General features: G+C 40.3%; 1 protein-coding gene across 2 annotated transcripts in view; it reads right to left on the bottom strand.

The window, feature by feature from the left end:
* Positions 1-17,710, bottom strand: part of rock1 (Rho-associated, coiled-coil containing protein kinase 1) — a 184,861-nt gene that overhangs the window by 94,931 nt on the left and 72,220 nt on the right. For both annotated transcript variants that reach the window (XR_010019714.1, XM_063062743.1), the window contains exons 4-9: positions 14,844-14,981; positions 12,984-13,159; positions 12,269-12,353; positions 10,047-10,191; positions 8,605-8,743; positions 7,510-7,601 (exon numbers count right to left, since the gene is read on the bottom strand). Coding sequence is in view for 1 of the 2 variants with exons in the window: in XM_063062743.1 (XP_062918813.1) it covers positions 7,510-7,601; positions 8,605-8,743; positions 10,047-10,191; positions 12,269-12,353; positions 12,984-13,159; positions 14,844-14,981 (775 nt within the window). In the remaining variant the exon portion in view is untranslated. The remainder of the gene's footprint in view (positions 1-7,509; positions 7,602-8,604; positions 8,744-10,046; positions 10,192-12,268; positions 12,354-12,983; positions 13,160-14,843; positions 14,982-17,710) is intronic.

Below are 17,710 nucleotides of genomic sequence, written 5' to 3'. Positions count from 1 at the left end.
TCATCTATGTTAATGATCTCGATGATAATGTGGTTCATTGGATCAACAAATTTGCACATTAACACCAAGATTGAGAGGGCAGCGAGAAAGGCAATCAGAGCTTGAAGTGGGATCTAGACCAGCTGGAAAAATGGTCTGAAAAATGGCAGATGGAATTCAATGCAGGCAAGTGCAAGGTGTTGCACTTTGGTCGCATCATCCAGGCTGGGTCTTATACAGCAAACGGTAGGACACTGAGGAGTGCGGTAAAACAAAGGGACATGGGAATACAGACCCATAACACATTGAAAATGCTAGCACAGGTAGATATGGTCTCAAAGAAAGCGTTTGGCACGAGTTCTGAAACCAGATAAAGAGAATCAAATTTAAAAAACAAAAAACATTATACTTGCTCATTTATTAGTTGAGAAAAATCATCCAGTATTACATGTATTTGTTGGAAAAAGTATGTGAACCTTTGCTTTCAGTAACTGGTGTGATGCCCTTGAACAGCAATAACTTCAACCAGATGGTACTGGTAATTGTTAATAATTGTTGGTAATTGTTAGGTCATTCCTCCTTACAAAACTGCTTCAACTCTGGGATGTTGGTGGGCTTCCTTGCAAGAGCTGCTTCTGCTTGCTTCAGGTCTGTACACAACATTTCTTTAGGATTAAGGTCAGGATTATTGAACTTCAAGTGACAGAATGCTACCCTGACATTCTCCTGTAAAATGTTGTGATACAGATTTGAATTCATTGTTCCCTCAATGAGTGCAAGCTGCTCAGGCCATGAGGCAGCAAAGCAGCCTCAAACCATGTTGCTTCTTCCACTATGCATCACAGTTGGGGTGAGGTTTTGGTGTTGGTGTGCAGAGCCCTTTTTCCTCCAAACACAGCAATGTGCATTTCTGACAGAAAGTTAAACTTTTGCCCCATCGGCCCACAGAACATTGTCCTAGAAGCATTGTAGAACATCCAGGTGGTCTTTTGCAAACTTGAGATGTGTAGCAATTTTTTTTTTTGGAGAGCAGTCGTTTTCTCTGTACTGTTCTTCCATAAACACTATTCTTGTTCAGTGTTTTTTTTTAATATAATGGCCACATGAACAGAGACTTTAGCAAGTTCTAGGGATGTCTGCACGTCTTTTGCTGTTACCCTTGTGTTCTTTTTCACCTCCTTCAGCATTGTATGTTGTGCTCTTGATGTAATCTTTGCAGGATTCCCACTCTTGACAACAGTACTGAGTTTCCTCCACTTGGAGACAATTTCTCCTTCTGTGGACTGATGAACACTCAGGTCTTTAGAAATACTGTTGAAATCCAGCTTCATGCATCTCTACAATTCTTCTAAGGTCCTCTGAAAGTTGTTTTGATTGAAGCATGGTGCACAAAAAGAGATCTTTCTTGAGAAGAGCAGGCTCTGTTAGTAACCGGACTTTGTGCGTCTTTTTTTTTTAATGGGGCGGGGCAGCTGTACAACCCACACCTCCAAACTCATCTCATTGATTGGAACACCTGATTCCAAATAGCTTTTGTAGAAGGCATTAGCACCAGAGACTCACATACTTGTACCAATAAATAAATGTAATGTTGGATCATTTTCTCAATAAATAAATGAACAAGTATAATGTTTTTGTGTTATTTATTTAATTGGGTTCTCTTTATCTAGCTTTAGGACTTACTTGAAGATTTGATCACATTTTAGGTCATATTTATGCAGAAACAGAAAATTCTACAGCATTCACGAAGTTTCCGGTACCACGGTACAAGATTGAATAAGTTAGGACTTTCGGACTTTATTCCTTGGTACATAGCAGATTGAGGGCAGATTTGATAAAGGTGTTCAAAATTATGATGGGTATAGATTGGGTAAATGCAAGCAGGCTTTTCCACTGAGGGGTAACGGATGAGAAAATGTTTAGGGGAATCATGAGGGGAAACTTCTTCACTCAGAGGGTTGTGAGAGTGTACACTGAGCTGCCAGCACAAGTGGTGCATGTGAACTCAATTTCCATGTTCAAGAGAAGTATGGATAGGTGCATGGATGGGAGGGTTATGAAGGGCTACGCAGGTCGATGTGACTAACAAGTCTAAATGGATTGAACTGCACTAGTTGGACTTAAGGGCCTGTTTCTGTGCTGTACTTTCCTATGACTCTGGAAAAACAAACTGAAGGCTGCATTTGATGACATACATATACTTGATAATAAATTTTCCTTGAACCTTGAAAATATCAAATCTATTTCTCCCTGTACCAATACTGCCTAATCTAACATTTGAATGGACTTGAATGTTGTGGTTCTAATATTTTTGTTATACCTCAAGTTTTGCAGAATTTTTTTCTACATCTGCTGAACTACATTTGAGAGGTCTGCTTTAAGAGAAGCTATGTTATTGTAAAAAATCAAAATAGCCTGGAAATAAATGAGGTCAGTCAGCATTTATGGGATAAAATTTTCAAAACATTCTTCAAAGCATTTTCAGAAGTTTGGAAGCACAAAGAAATGTTCAAATATGGAGGGTAGTTGTGACAACATGCCAGCCAGTGCCAGTAACAGGATCAAAATTTTCTCTTCTGGAAGTTAACCTTATAAATGAGTAACTGCAAAATACTTTTGGACATCATTGCAACAGATAAACTGCTACTAAAACTGATAACGATTGCATATTAAAACAATAGGAAAAAAAATATTTTAAACTGATTGCTGAGAATTAGCCAACTTAAGCCAGTATTAAGAATAATTTTAGAGGAATGACCGTGTATATGGACTTGCCTAATCATTTGAAAAAGTTCAAAAACAGGCATGCATTACTGTATATAGGGTATATGAACTGTTCCTCCCGTCATACTGGCAGAGACGAAAAAATACAGTACCAGCCAGGAGGATCAAGAGGTGTGGTCAAAGGAGACAGAGGAATGCTTATAGGTCTGGTCTGAGTCAACAGACTGGACAATATTCAAGAATTCATCTTCAAGTCTGAATGCATACAGCACAGTTGCAACCAAGTTCAAGAGCTGTGTGGATGAGTGCGCAGGATACAGGAGACTGGGTGACAGTCAAGAAGGGGAAAGAGGTTAAGTAGCCAGTGCAGAATACCATTGTGGCCATCCTCCTCAACAACACACATACCACTTTGGATACCATGGGGGCAGATGACTTAATAGAGGAAAGGCACAGCAGTCGGTTCTTTGGCCTCTTTGACTCAGAAGGGAAGTGGGGAGAAAACATGCTCTCGTGATAGGGGATTCAGTAGTTAAAGGAAAAGACAGATGGTTCTGTGAGCGAGAATGAGATTCCCAGATGGCAAGTTGCCTCCTGGGTGCCAGGGTCCAGGACATCCCAGATCGAGTCCTCAGCATTCTTAAATGGGTGGGTGAACACCCAGAAGTCATAGTCCACATTGGTACCAATGACATGGGTAGGACGCGTGACGTGGTTCGGCAGAGGGAGCTTATGGAGTTAGTTGCTAAGTTGAAGAGCAAGACCTCCATGATTGTGATCTCATGATTGCTAACTGTGCCATGTGCTAGTGAGGTCAGAACTAAGATTATACAGTTTAACATGTAGCTAAGGATTTGGTGCAGTAGGGAGGGCATATGATTTTTGGATCATAGGGCTCTCTTCCAGGGAAGGTGGAACCTGCACAAAAGGAGGGGGAATAATATCCTCACAGGAAGGTTTGTTAATGCTACATGTGGGTTTTAAGCTAGAGTTGCAGAGGCATGGGAACCAGAATGCCTTAATAGTTAGTGGTGAGGTTGTGGCGACAGATGTTGGTAAGACCCAGACAAAGCCAGGAATCAAAAGGTTAAGCATGGTGCCACTAGCGCCCTGAGCGCATATACTCCACTGTAAGGCATCGGAGGAAAGGTGGATAAGCTCAGGGCAAGGATCAACACCTGGAATTATGATGTTGTAGCCATTACTGAAACTTGGTTGCAGGAGGGGCAGTACTGGCAGATCAATATTCTGGAGTTCTGTTGTTTTAGACGTGACAGAGCAGGGATGACGTTAATAACCAGTGAAAATGTCATGGCAGTACTCCAGAGGATAGCCAATGTTTTTTAGATTATGAGAACACTCAGTCCTCTTTTATTGTCATTTAGAAATGCATACATGCATTAAGAAATGATACAATGTTTCTCCAGCGTGATATCACAGAAAACAAGACAGACCAAAGACCAACACTGACAAAACCACATAATTATATCATATAGTTACAGCAGTGCAAAGCAATACCATAACTTGATGAAGAACAGTCCAGAGGCACAGTAAAAAAAAGCCTCAAAGTCCCCGAGTCCCCGATAGCGGCAGCAAAAGGGAGAAACTCCCTGCCATGAACCTCCAGGCACCGTCAACTTGCCGATACCTTGGAAGCAACCGACCACAGCCAACCCTGAGTCTATCTGTCCGAAAACTCCGAGCTACCGAGCAGCCTCTCCGATACAGCCTCCCGAGCGCCATCCTCTGCCGAGCGCCTTCGACCTCTCCCCAGCCACTGAAACACGCAAAGCCAAGGATTTCAAGGCCTACAGCTCCAGAGATTCCGGTTACCACACAGTAGGAGCTGTAGCAAAGCAGACATTTCAGAAGTTTTCCAGATGTTTCGCTACACACTCACGTCTGTCTCCATCAAATCAGGAATTGTGCACGGTCCCCTACTTGACAGATAACAGATATTCATCACCGGAGAGGCCGCGCACGCTGTCGTCGCACTGTCATCTTCTCCCGAATCCACTCTTTAAAAAAGGCTCTAAACATGAACTAGGAAATGACAGGCCAGTGAGTCTGACATCAAATGGGGGAAAGTTATTGGAAGGTATTCTTAAGAACTGGATATATAAGTATTTAGATAGACATGGACTGATTAAGGATAGTCAGCATGGCTTCATGCTTGGTAGGTCAGCTAACCAATTTTGTAGAGTTTTTGAGGAGGTTACCAGGAAAGTGGATGAAGGCAAGGCAGTGGATGTTGTCTACATTGACTTTAGTAATGCATTTGACAAGGTCAAATGTTCAGTTGCTCAGCAATCAGGATGAAATAGGGAGGAGGAGGAGAAGATGGCGGTGCGACACAGCACGCACGGCCACTTCGGTGGTGATGTCTGTTATTTGTCAAGTAGGGGACCGTGCACAATTCTGATTTGATGGAGACAGACGTGAGAGTACGGAGGAACGTCTGGAGAAACTTCTGAAATGCCTCCTTCGCTGCCGCTGTTACTGTGTGGTCCAGAATCTCCGGAGAAGGCCCCGAATCTTCAGCTTTGCTTGTTTCGGCGGCCGGGGCGAGGTCGAAGGCACTCAGCAGAGGATGGCAATCAGGAGGCTGTATCAAAGGGGCTGGTGGGAGGCTCGAAGTTTTCGGACGGATGGACTCAGTGTTGGCTGTGGTCAGGTGCTTCCAATGCATCGGCAGTTGTCGGTGCCTGGAGGTTTATGGCAGGGAGTTTCTCCCTTTGCCACCTGCTATCGGGGACTCGGGAGTCGATCGACTCCGGACTTTTGAGACTTTTTTTTTACCGTGCCCGTGGTCTGTTCTTTATCAAATTATGGTATTGTTTTGCACTGCTGTAACTGTACGTTATAATTATGTGGTTCTGTCAGTGTTAGTCTTTGGTTTGTCCTGTTTTTTCTGTGATATCACTCTGGAGGAACATTGTATCATTTCTTAATGCATGCATGCATTTCTAACTGACAATAAACGAGGACTGAGTGTTCTCATAATCTAAAAAAAATTGTATTTGACATTGGCTTTGCGGGAGAAGCCAGAGAGTGCATACTGAGGGTTATCTTGCCAACTGGAGGCCAGTGACTAGTGGTGTGCTGCAGCGATCAGTGTTGGGTCATTTGTTGTTTGTCATCTATATCAATGATCTGGAAGATGTGGTTAACTGGATCAGCAAATTTGAAGATGCATCAAGATTGGGGGCTGTAGTTGACAGTGAGGAAGGCTGTCATGGCTCGCAGAGGGATCTGCATCAGCTGGAAAAATGGGCTGAAAAATGGTGGATAGAATTTAATGCAGAAAAGTGAGAGATTTTGCACTTTGGTAGGATCAATCAGGGTAGGTCTTGCACAGCAAACTTTAGGGCACAGAGGAGTGTGGTAGCACAAAGGGATTAGGAAATACAGGGCCATTAATTCGTTGAAAGTGGCATCACAGGTAGATAGGGTCCTAAAGAAAGCTTTTGGCACATTGGGCTTCATATATCAAAGTACTGAGTACAACAGATGGGATGTTATGTTGGAAGTTGTATCAGACATTGGTGAGGTCAAATTTGTAGTACTGCGTGCAGTTTTGGAAGGATGTTAATAAAGTTGAAAGGGTACAGAAAAAAATTTACACGGATGTTGCCGGGACAGAGGATCTCAGTTATAAGGAAAGATTGAACAGTTTAGGACTTTATTCCTTGGAACATGAAGCTTGGGGGCAGATTTGATAGAGGTATACAAACTTCTGAGAGGTATAGATAGGATAAATGCAAGCAGGTTTTTTTCCACTGAGAATGGGTGGGACTAAACCAGAGGTCATGAGTTAAGGGTGAAAGGTGAGAAGTTTAAGGGGAACATGAGCAGAAATGTCTTCACTCAGAGGGTCATGAGAGTGTGGAATGAGCTGTCAGGACAAAGTGGTGCATGCGTGCTTGATTTCAAAATTTAAGAGAAGTTTGGATAGGTACATGGATAGTACAGGTATGGAGAGCTATGGTCCCAGTGCAGGTTGATGTGAGTAGACAGCTTAAAAGGTTTTGGCAAGGATTAGATTGGCCGAACAGTTGGTTTCTGTGCTGTACTTCTCTATGACCATCTATATTCACTTTCCAACACATTAGTAGTACATGGTTACCAACACCAAGCCACTTCTCCAAACTTAATCATAAAGAAGAAATAAGAATTCTGGTTTTGTTTTTATGGAAGTGTAGAATACAAAACCTGAGGCAACAAGGAACCAATGTAAACTCTTAATATGATGAGAATAGATTAACCGCCAAGACTCTCGGGCATAAATAATTCTAAGATTTGCAAGCAAATGAGGAAATACTGCTGGCCTTAAGCGACCCTCTCCTTAACCTGCGACTGTTTTCCTAGTTCTTGACTCAGCTTCCAGAGGAATCATTTTCACAGTTCTACTATGGTTAACCCTCCTCAGAATTGTGCTTCAACAAAAGAATCACACATTCTTCAAAACTCAAAGGCCCATTCAACACAATCTTTTCTCCTGGATCAGGGGACCTAGATTTATAGATTACAGACATATAACAAAGGATGGCCATAAAGATAAGTGACTTGTAAAGATGGAAAAATCACGTTTAAGATCAGCAATAGAGTCAGAAGCTTGCCATTACTCACAATTTATAGCTACATGAATAAAAATAGCACATTGACATCAATGGAATACGATTTTCCAACCTGCTAGAAAATATGATCGTGTCCAACAGAAAATACAAAAAGATATAATGTTTTTCAATACAATTGTAGAATAACATTGCAAAACATTTTTTATGAGTGACAGTTATGATAACTTACTCTCTCTAATATTTTCCCAGGTCCATTGATCAGTTCGGAAGAAAGGATGCTTTTTTATTTCTGCAACACCATTCCGGCCTAGTCTTACTTCCCTAGTGAAAACAATCAACAATACTAACGAAATACTGCACTTCATATCAGGAAAAATAGAAGTATATAACCTACAGCTTAGCTGTGTTTCAAACAGGATATAGTTTCCTTCAAGCCAATTCAATTTAAAATCATTAACAATTCTAGTTAACTCTCTAAATTAATCAAACTGACAAAAGTCATCACTGAACCAATTTTCAAAATTTTAATCTGAGTCGCTGGCAAAAGCAATATTTTTGAAGTCTTTTTGCATAGAAAACTTACTTAGTCTGAATATTTTAAGTGACATGGCTCCATAGGCTTTCAAAATAATGATTGCTGAATTGACATGTTTGAGAAAATTTCAATGCCCATTTAGGTGGCACGATAGTATAGAGGTTAGTGTATTGGGGTTCAATTCTCATTGCTGTCTGTAAGGATTTGTACACTCTCTCTGCGAGTGTTTCCTTCAGGAGCTCTGCTTTCTTCCCATGTTCCAAAGACAAATATGAGGTAGGGTTAATAAGCAGTGGGCATGTTGTGTTGGTGCTAGAAGCATCAAGAAGAACTTACAGGCTGGCCCCAGTACATATTCAGACAGCGTTGGTCAATGACACAAATGACACATTTCACTGTATGTTTTGATGTACATGTGACAAATAAAGCTAATAATTGTTCAACAATTTCACCATCTTTATATTTATCTAAATGTAGGCCAATAGAACATGGGATGGAAGTCTGGAAAATAGTTGATTCTCATTTAGAATTTTGCAGTTTTCAAACAAACAGATCAGACTATTTATAATCTTGATTACTACTTTCAAGTATGAGTCCAAACTAACATTTTTCAGTAATAATGAATCTAGAAAATATATTTTATTTGCTATGGAACATCAGTTGCACAGTGCAGAAGGCCCCAACCTGACATCCATGGACCCCTCTGTTAATGACAGGGGTCATAGGCATAAAAAAGGTTGGGAACCGCTGGCATAGTGACATTTAGACAGCTGAAATTAACTTTCATACCTGTCAGTGAGGAAAGCACAGATAAGGCTCTTTGCATCCTTAGAAATATCATTATCTTCAGGAAATGACAATGAGTTTTTATGATTCATAATTTTGCTGTATGTTCCAACTAATGAATCCGCATAAAATGGTGTGTCACCTAGAAAAGTGGAAAGTCACCATTTATGCTTCATAAGTATTAATATCATTAATGTAATAACTTTATCTACCACAATATTTATTTCATTATAGTATATACTAGTTCCCACAACAGATCACCATTAAATTATATCATCCTATTGCACTAGAATAATTCACCATCTACAATATTCAATTTTAATGCTAATTTTATTTTGGAAGCATCCAGCCTGTAGAACAGCTTGAAAATGCACCAAACAGACATATTTGCACTTCCACTGTCTTTCAGTCAGCCAAAGACCTCAATTCTTATTCAAATTATTTTAGCTGATACAGCTGCAACCAAAGATTACACACATAGTAAAGGGCAAATCTGAACCAAAACACACCAGTTGAACAGAATTCCTGGACAGTTATATCATTTAAAAATTACTCCACGCTTTGACTTTGTCCCACCATTAGGATAAATGCAGCATGTATAAATGTTACAGTCACAAAGAATCACTAACTTCCAAATAGAAACCATAGAAACTACAGCACAGACACAGGCCTTTTGGCCCTTCTTGGCTGTGCCGAACCATTTTCTGCCTAGTCCCACTGACCTGCACACGGACCATATCCCTCCATACACCTCCCATCCATGTATCTGTCCAATTTATTCTTAAACGTTAAAAAAGAACCCGCATTTACCACCTCGTCTGGCAGCTCATTCCATACTCCCACCACTCTCTGTGTGAAGAAGCCCCCACTAATGTTCCCTTTAAACTTTTCCCCCCTCACCCTAAACCCATGTCCTCTGGTTTTTTTCTCCCCTTGCCTCAGTGGAAAAAGCCAGCTTGCATTCACTCTATCTATACCCATCGTAATTTTATATACCTCTATCAAATCTCCCCTCATTCTTCTACGCTCCAGGGAATGAAGTCCCAACCTATTCAACCTTTGTCTGTAACTCTCCAATCCTCCGGCACCTCACCTGTAGACAGCGGCATTTTAAATATTTCAGCCAGGGCCCCTGCAATTTCAACACTAGTCTCCTTCAAGGTCCGAGGGAACACTCTGTCAGGTCCCGGGGATTTATCCACTTTAATATTCCTCAAGACAGCAAGGACCTCCTCCTTTTCGATTTGTACAGTTTCCATGATCTCACTACTTGTTTCCCTTAATTCCCATAGACTTCATGCCAGTTTCCTGAGTAATATTGTCTCTTTCAAATTCGTAAGATTAACAAAAATTGTTTACAGAAATTTTTAATTTAAAACAGCATTTTTGGTGAGAATTAATATTTATTCAGACTCACATATTTAATGCACAATTTCTTCACTCACCAACAAGCATCTCATAGAGAAATACTCCTACTGACCACCAATCACACTCCCTCCCATAATAGCCATCTCCACCTTGAGATTTCAGCACTTCAGGGGAAATATAATCGGGTGTCCCAACAGCTGTATCACATCGCACCATTCCTTCCTACAATAACAAGTAAAATGATTACTTATTCCAAGCAAAATCCTATATTGCAGTTACAGAATTTCAAAAGCATGTGACAAAATGTAGGATAGAATGTGCAATGATTATACAGAGAATTTGATTCATTCAGTCATAGTATTCTTGGCTAAGTCAGAAGGTCTTAGACTCAAATTCAACTCCAGGGATTCATCATCCCCAGTAATAATAAAGAGCACTGCATTTCTGGGTGCACCATTTTTGGATGAGGATACGGCCCAGGATTATGTAAAATGTATACTCTCAACTCAGTGGGCAATCCAACATCACATTGGTTATTTACGTCAGTGGTCCCCAACCACGGGGCCGCGAGCAAGTGCTACTGGGTCACGCGGAAACGATATGATTTGGCGATATGAAATGATATGAGTCAGCTGCACCTTTCCTCGTTCCCTGTCACGCACTGTTGAACTTGAACACCACCCCCCCCCCCCCCAAATCGGCCGGTCCGCAAGAATATCGTCAATATTAAACTGGTCTGTGGTGCAAAAAAGGTTGGGGACCCCTGATTTATGTGGAATGTATTTATTTATTTATCTACTCATAGAGATGCACTGCGAAATTGGCTCTTCTGGCCACCCAGCACCCCCCAATTAAACTCTATCCTAATCACAGGATAATTTATAATGACCAATTAACCTACTAACCTGTATGTCTTTGGACTGTGGGAGGAAACTGGAGCACCCAGAAAAACCCATGCACTCCTGGGGGAGGACGTACAGACTCCTTACAGACGATGTTGGATTTGAACTCCGAACTCTGACGACTCAAGCTGTTGTAATAGTGTTGCCCTAACTACTATGTTCATCTACCACTTACAAAACCCAATAGTAACAACAACTTACAATTAATCCTTACTGCCAAAATATTTTTCAATGAAAGATATGAAATGCATGTTATTCTTTTCTGTAACAATTAAATCTACATTAAAAGTGATTATAAAGCTATTAACAAGTACTTATCACATATGGATGAAACTAAAAAACAGAAAAGAAACCTTGGATTTAAGAATTGATCTTTATAAAAAGGATATATTAGTCAGTTGCCTTAAAATAATTCTGCAATGCCATTGTTTCAATGTGACACCTTCTGAGTCAGAACCTACCTTTATTCAATTAAAAATTATTTGTACCAGACACTAACCAGGAAACTCTGAACAATAACACAATGAATACAGGTGGAATTTGTAAGACTCACAGAAGTTGGTAAATTGCTACTTGTTTATAGTTCTAGGAATAATCATCAATTTAGGGAGAATTTAGCACTCAAAACCATTTTTCATCTCAGTATGTTGTTCGTCCATCATTGACGTCGATGAGGACCTCAACACCATTATGATGGTATCGAGACTAGCGTGTGATTTGGATTTAACTGAGGGAGAGTTGCGCAGCGTCAGCCTCACTCTCTCTTCCCAATTCCCATCTGGATCCAGTGGCAAGACAGAGTCAAGACGGCTGGAGATGGGACTAGGCGCAGTGGATGACCAGGACGTCTTCTGTGTCTTGTCCTGCTCTACACGTTCCACGACGCTTGCAGAGACCGCCTTCTTGACCGTTGGACCTTCCATTGGTCTCGTCCGCTCAATCCGCCGGAGTCTGTCTTCACATGCTGGGACAGGCAACTCCCTATCTCACCGAGGGTTTGAGACCCGTCGGCTACCCTCACCTGGTTTAGCCGGCTTGTCGAAGCCGTTGCCCGGGGTGTGGCCGCTGTCGCATGCAAACAGCTACGAGGAGCCACAGGTGAGAGCTGAGTGCCAGGTGGGGACCAAAGGTGGACTAACCGCCCTGAAAAGGACGCGACATGTTCCCCCATCAGAGGTGCTACCCCTCCCTGACACCCCACAGAATCTTAGGGAAATGCAGTTTGGAACAGGGGCTTTGGCCCATCAAATCACTCCAGAATGCTACTGTTTTATCATATTTATTACAGTAATTTTTAAATGGTTTATATGGTATTTAGTGTATTGGGAGATAAAAGCAGTATGAAAAGTAGCAGACTTAAAGAATTAATAATCATTTTTCAGGACACTGCAACTTACTTTATTCACTTTCATGCAAGTTCCAAAATCTGCTAATTTTAAATGACCAGCTTTGTCAAGCAGCATATTATCTGGCTTCACATCTCTGAAAAGACAAAAAAAAAGTTATTTCACTTTATTTAAAAATACAAGTTATATCCTGAAGTTCAGTATAGAACTTAAAAACATCCAAAATATACACCTCACACACAAACATGCTTAACAATCACCCACTGACATACTAAGGAAAAGCAAGTACTACAGTAGGACATTCCATCACTTTTGGATGTAACCAAAAATTTAGCTAAAGTACTCTGAAGTCTGATTACCATTGCCATTTAACAAAAAAAATTATGGACAACATCCCATTAACAGCAATATTTTAACAACAGGTAAGCTGCTTCTGCATTGCTGGTCAAGGGATAAATATTGTTTCACGGCACAAAAACTTTTATGCCCACCCCAGAAGGCAGAGAGAGCCACGTTGAGAGTTGCAGCACCACCTCAGCAATATCATGCAGTGTTAACTTAGATTTGGAGCTCAAATCCTGAGAATGGAATTTGAGCCTGCAACCTTCTGACTCATTCTAGAGGAATAATATTAAACCATGCCTCAAAAACATGTGAACATGGTACTCACATGAATGTTTAGTTTTTAATATCATGTTTAGCACATAACTGTAGCAAATCTGTTTTACCAATTTGCAATTGTTATGATCAACTGTTCAATAATTACCTGTGAATGAAGCCCATGGAATGAATTGCATCCAAAGCAAGAACAACTTCTGCTGTATAAAACCTGGCCCATTTTTCAGGCACATCATAATTACTCATTAAATTTACAAGATCCCCTCCAGGCATGTATTCCATCACCATGTAGAGATAACGATTATCTTGAAAAGCATACGATAGCTATTAAGAGGAAAGTTGATGTTGATTAGTTAATTAATTTAGAGGTACAACGCGGACAGGCCGTTCTGGCCCATGCCACCCAGCAACCCACCAATTTAACCCTAGCCTAATCAGAGAACAACTTACAATGACCAATTAACCTACTAACCAGTATGTTTTTAGACTGCAGAGGGTTGTAAATTTAGTCAGCTCCATCTTGGGTAATAGCCTACAAAGTACCCAGGACACCTTCAAGGAGCAGTGTGTCAAAAAGGCAGCGTCCATTATTAAGGACCTCCAGCACCCAGGGCATGTCCTTTTCTGACTGTTACCATCAGGTAAGAGGTACAGAAGCCTGAAGATTCAGGAACAGCTTCTTCCCCACTGCCATCTAATTCCTAAATGGATATTGAACCTTTGGACCCTACCTCACATTTTAAAGAAAATATATAGTATTTCAGTTTTTGAACGATTTTTAAACTATTCAACATACATATACTGTATAAAGTATACGGAATAAGATTTATTATTACTATTTTTTTCCTCTCTCTGCTAGATTATGTATTACATTGAACTGCTGCTACTAAGGTAACAAATTTCAAGTCACATGCTGGTGATATTAAACCTGATTCTGATTGTGGGAGGAAACCAGAGTACACGGAGTAAACGCACTTGGTGACAGGGAGAAAGACGGCACCAGAATTTAACTCCGAAGACTCACGCTGTAATAGCGTCCACTACACTACCATAGCGCCGCACATTCACGTGCATGAAATCATAATGTTACCGCTCCATTTATGCAAATGAAAATGCACATCACAGAGACGCTAGAAATCAGAAAATAATCAAAAATTCTCAGGCATCTACAGGGTGAACAAACTGATTAAATGACAAAAATGGGTGCTGGTGAATGACAAATCAAATGGCTACGAATCAAAATATTTGTGTTATTTTGTTCATTTTCAAATTTTCATTCCTTGTAAAATGGTTAACAAATTATTCTTATTTTATTAAGTAGCTTTTGTAGTGCTGGAAGCAGAGTGTGCGGCATTGGATGACAATAGTAAAATGCACCTGTGTGCGGGGGTGGGGTGTGTGTGAATGAGTTGATGGCATGAATGTAAGGAAGTAAATGGGAAAATGGGACTAATGTTATATGGATATGGGCATATGCTCTCTCTATAACTCCCTCAACATATGAAAGAGGAGTAGGCCATTTGGCCCATCAAACTTGCTCCACCATTCAATACAATCATGGCTGATCTGGCTGTGGACTCAGCTCCATCTACCTGCCTCTTCCCATAACCCCCAATTCCCCTGCTCAGCTGCTACTATTCATCATAAAGTCGTAATAATTTCCATCAATTATTCTATCTACTATTAAGCAACTGTCATCATCTGATGTCATTCACACTGCTCCCACTATTAGAAAAAATTCAAATTAAAAGACTAAGCTAAATGTTTACTCTTAGTCAATGTCAGGGTTAATATTTAAAAACTGCTGATTACCATTGAACTCAGAACCTTTCCAACTAGTATGGTTCAACTACCAACTACATTCGCTAAAATCTCTCATGTTTAAGGATGAGAACCAATTCTGAATTTGAAATTTAAATGACATGAAGACATTTTCAGAACCTAGGACTGAAATTATAATCAGAATTTGAAAGTTATTAACTTCCAAGTGATAATATGCACAAGGTACCTGTACAACCCATGGACTATTTGCAAATGCCATGATGCCCCTTTCTTCCCAGAAGAATGCCGAATCAGATCGCTTTATCATCTCAAACTTGCTGAGCAATTTCATTGCAAAGACTTTACGCGTATTTCTATGTCTCACCTAAAAAAGAATACCAACAACATGCAAGGCTAAGACATAAGCCCAAGAAAGACTTGTATACTTTTTAGATGAATGTTGTTAACATGTCATTGACATTGATAGCATAAAAAATTATGACTATATAACTTTGACTGTAACATTTCATATTTAAACTATTTCAATTTTATTGAACACATTAGAACCTATTCTTTCACATGCACTATATGCAAATACTGAAGTTGTCTCAAATTTGCCAAGATTCAAAAACATTTATAATATTAAACATTGCAACAAATTAAAAATGTTATAACTGGTTGAATAAAAGTCCTCATTCAGCTCCTGTCCATTATGGATTACTCACTAATACAAACTTCACAGAAGTTTTCAAGAAGCAAAGAGAAAAGGATCGTCTAAAATATTGCACCCATTAAAAGAAACATCACTGAACCATAGCTGAAAGAAGATATAGCTAGGAGCTTAATGTCGAAGGGTACACATTGTATCAAAAGGACAGGCACGTAGGCAAAGGGGGTAGCATGCCTCTGTTGGTAAAAAATTAAATCAAATCATTAGAAAGTGGTGACATAGGGTTAGAAGGTCTGAATCAATGTAGGTGGAGCTCGGGAACCGCAAGGATAAAAAGACCCTGATGGGAGTTATATACAGACCCTAAAACAGTAGTAAAGATATGAACACAAACAGGAATTCTGCAGATGCTGGAAATTCAAGCAACACACATCAAAGTTGCTGGTGAACGCAGCAGGCCAGGCAGCATCTCTAGGAAGAGGTACAGTCGACGTTTCAGGCCGAGACCCTTCGTCATAATATCTTCGTAAAGATATGATCTACTATTTACAACGGGAGATATACATTCCATGCCTAAAGGGCAATGCTATGATTGTCATGGGGGATTTGAATATGCAGTAGATTAGGAAAACCAGACTGGTGTGGTGCTCGATTCCAAGAGGAGAAATTTCTAGAGTGCCTACGAAATGGTTATTTAGAGCTGCTCATGGTTGAGCCCACTAGCAGATCAGTTATTCTGGACTGGGTGTTGTGCAATGAACCAGAATTGATTAGCAAGCTTAAGTTAAGGATCTCTCAGGGGCAAGTGATCATAATATGATAGAATTAACCCTGCCATTTGAGAAGGAGAAGCTAAAGTCAGATGTATCAGTATAACAATGGAGTAAAGCAAATTACAGAGGCATGAGAGGGGAGCTGGCCAAAATTAATTGGAAAAGAACACCGGCAAGGATGATGGCAGAGCAGCAATGGCTGGAATTTCTGGGAAAAATACAGATATATACATCCCAAAGAGGAAGAAGCATACTAAAAGCAACATGACACAACCATGGCTGACAAGAGAAGTCAAAGCCAGCACAATTGCCAAAGGGAGGGCATATAATAGAACAAAAAATAGTGGAATATTAGAGGATTAGGAAGCTTTTTAAAAAAATTAACAGAAGGCAACTAAAGAAGTCATAAAGAAGAAAAAGATGGAATACGAAAGTAAGCTAGCCAACAATATTAAAAAGGAAGCCAGAAGTTTCTTCAGATACATAAAGTGTGAAACACAGGCGAGAGCAGATATTGGACCGTGGGAAAATTATGCTGGAGAAAGTAATGGGGGACTAGGACATGGTGGACAAACTGAATAAGTATTTTGCATCAGTCTTCACTGTGGAAGACACTAGCAGTATGCTGGAAGTTTAAGTGTATCAGTGTGCAGAAATGTGAGAAGTAGTTATTACTAGGGAGAAGTTTCATGGGAAATTGAAAGGTCTGAAGGTAGGTAAGTAACCTGGACCAGATGATATATACCCCAAGGTTCTGAAGGTGGCGGCTAAAGAGATTGTAGAAGAACTAGTAATGATCGTTTAAGAATCGAATGGAAAATTACAAGTGTCACTGCACTCTTCAAGAAGGGCGAGAAGCAAAAAAAGGAAACTGTAGGTCCGAAAGTCTGACCTCAGTGGTTAGGAAGATGTTGGAGTTTATAGTTAAGGATGTGCTTTTGGGGAACTTGGAGGCAATAGGCCAAAGTCAGCATTGTTTGCTTAAGGGAAAATCTGCTTGAATTCTTTGAAGAAAAAACAAGTAGGATAGACAACGGAGAATTGGTTCATGTTGTGTACTTGTATTTTCAGAAAGCCTTTGACAAGGTACCATACATGAGTCTGCTTAACAAGTTAAGAGCCCATGGCATTACAGGAAAGATTCTAGCATGAAGCATTGGCTGGAGGGAATAAGGGAAGCCTTTTCTGATTGACTCTCGCTGACTGCAGGGGCCAGTGATGGGATGGCTTCTTTTTGCGTTATACATCAACAACTTGGATGGATGACGCAATTGATAATTTATGGGCAAGTTTCTGGATGATACAAAGATCGGTGGAGGGATAGGTAGTTATGAGGAAGTAAAGAGGCTACAGAAGGACTTAAGACAGATTAGGAGAATGGGCAAAGAAGTGGCAGGTGGAATACAGTGCCAGGAAGTGTATAGTCATGTACTTTGCTAGACGACATAAAAGCATAGACTATTTTCTAAACGGAAAGGATATACAAACATCTAGAGGTACAAAGGGAATTGAGAGTGCTCGTGCAGGATTTCCTAAACAGCTAATTTGCAGGTCGAGTTTGTGGTGAGGAAGGCAAATGTAATATTGGAATTCATTTCAAGAGGACTAGAATATAAAAGCAAGGATTTAATAGGGAGGCCTTATAAAGCATTGAAGTTTCACTTGAGCTTT

The sequence above is a fragment of the Mobula hypostoma genome, chromosome 1, assembly GCF_963921235.1.
Source record: "Mobula hypostoma chromosome 1, sMobHyp1.1, whole genome shotgun sequence".
In the NCBI taxonomy this organism is placed as follows: domain Eukaryota; kingdom Metazoa; phylum Chordata; class Chondrichthyes; order Myliobatiformes; family Myliobatidae; genus Mobula; species Mobula hypostoma.
Note: the sequence above shows the minus strand (reverse complement) of the source record. Positions and strands in the feature narration are given on the sequence as shown.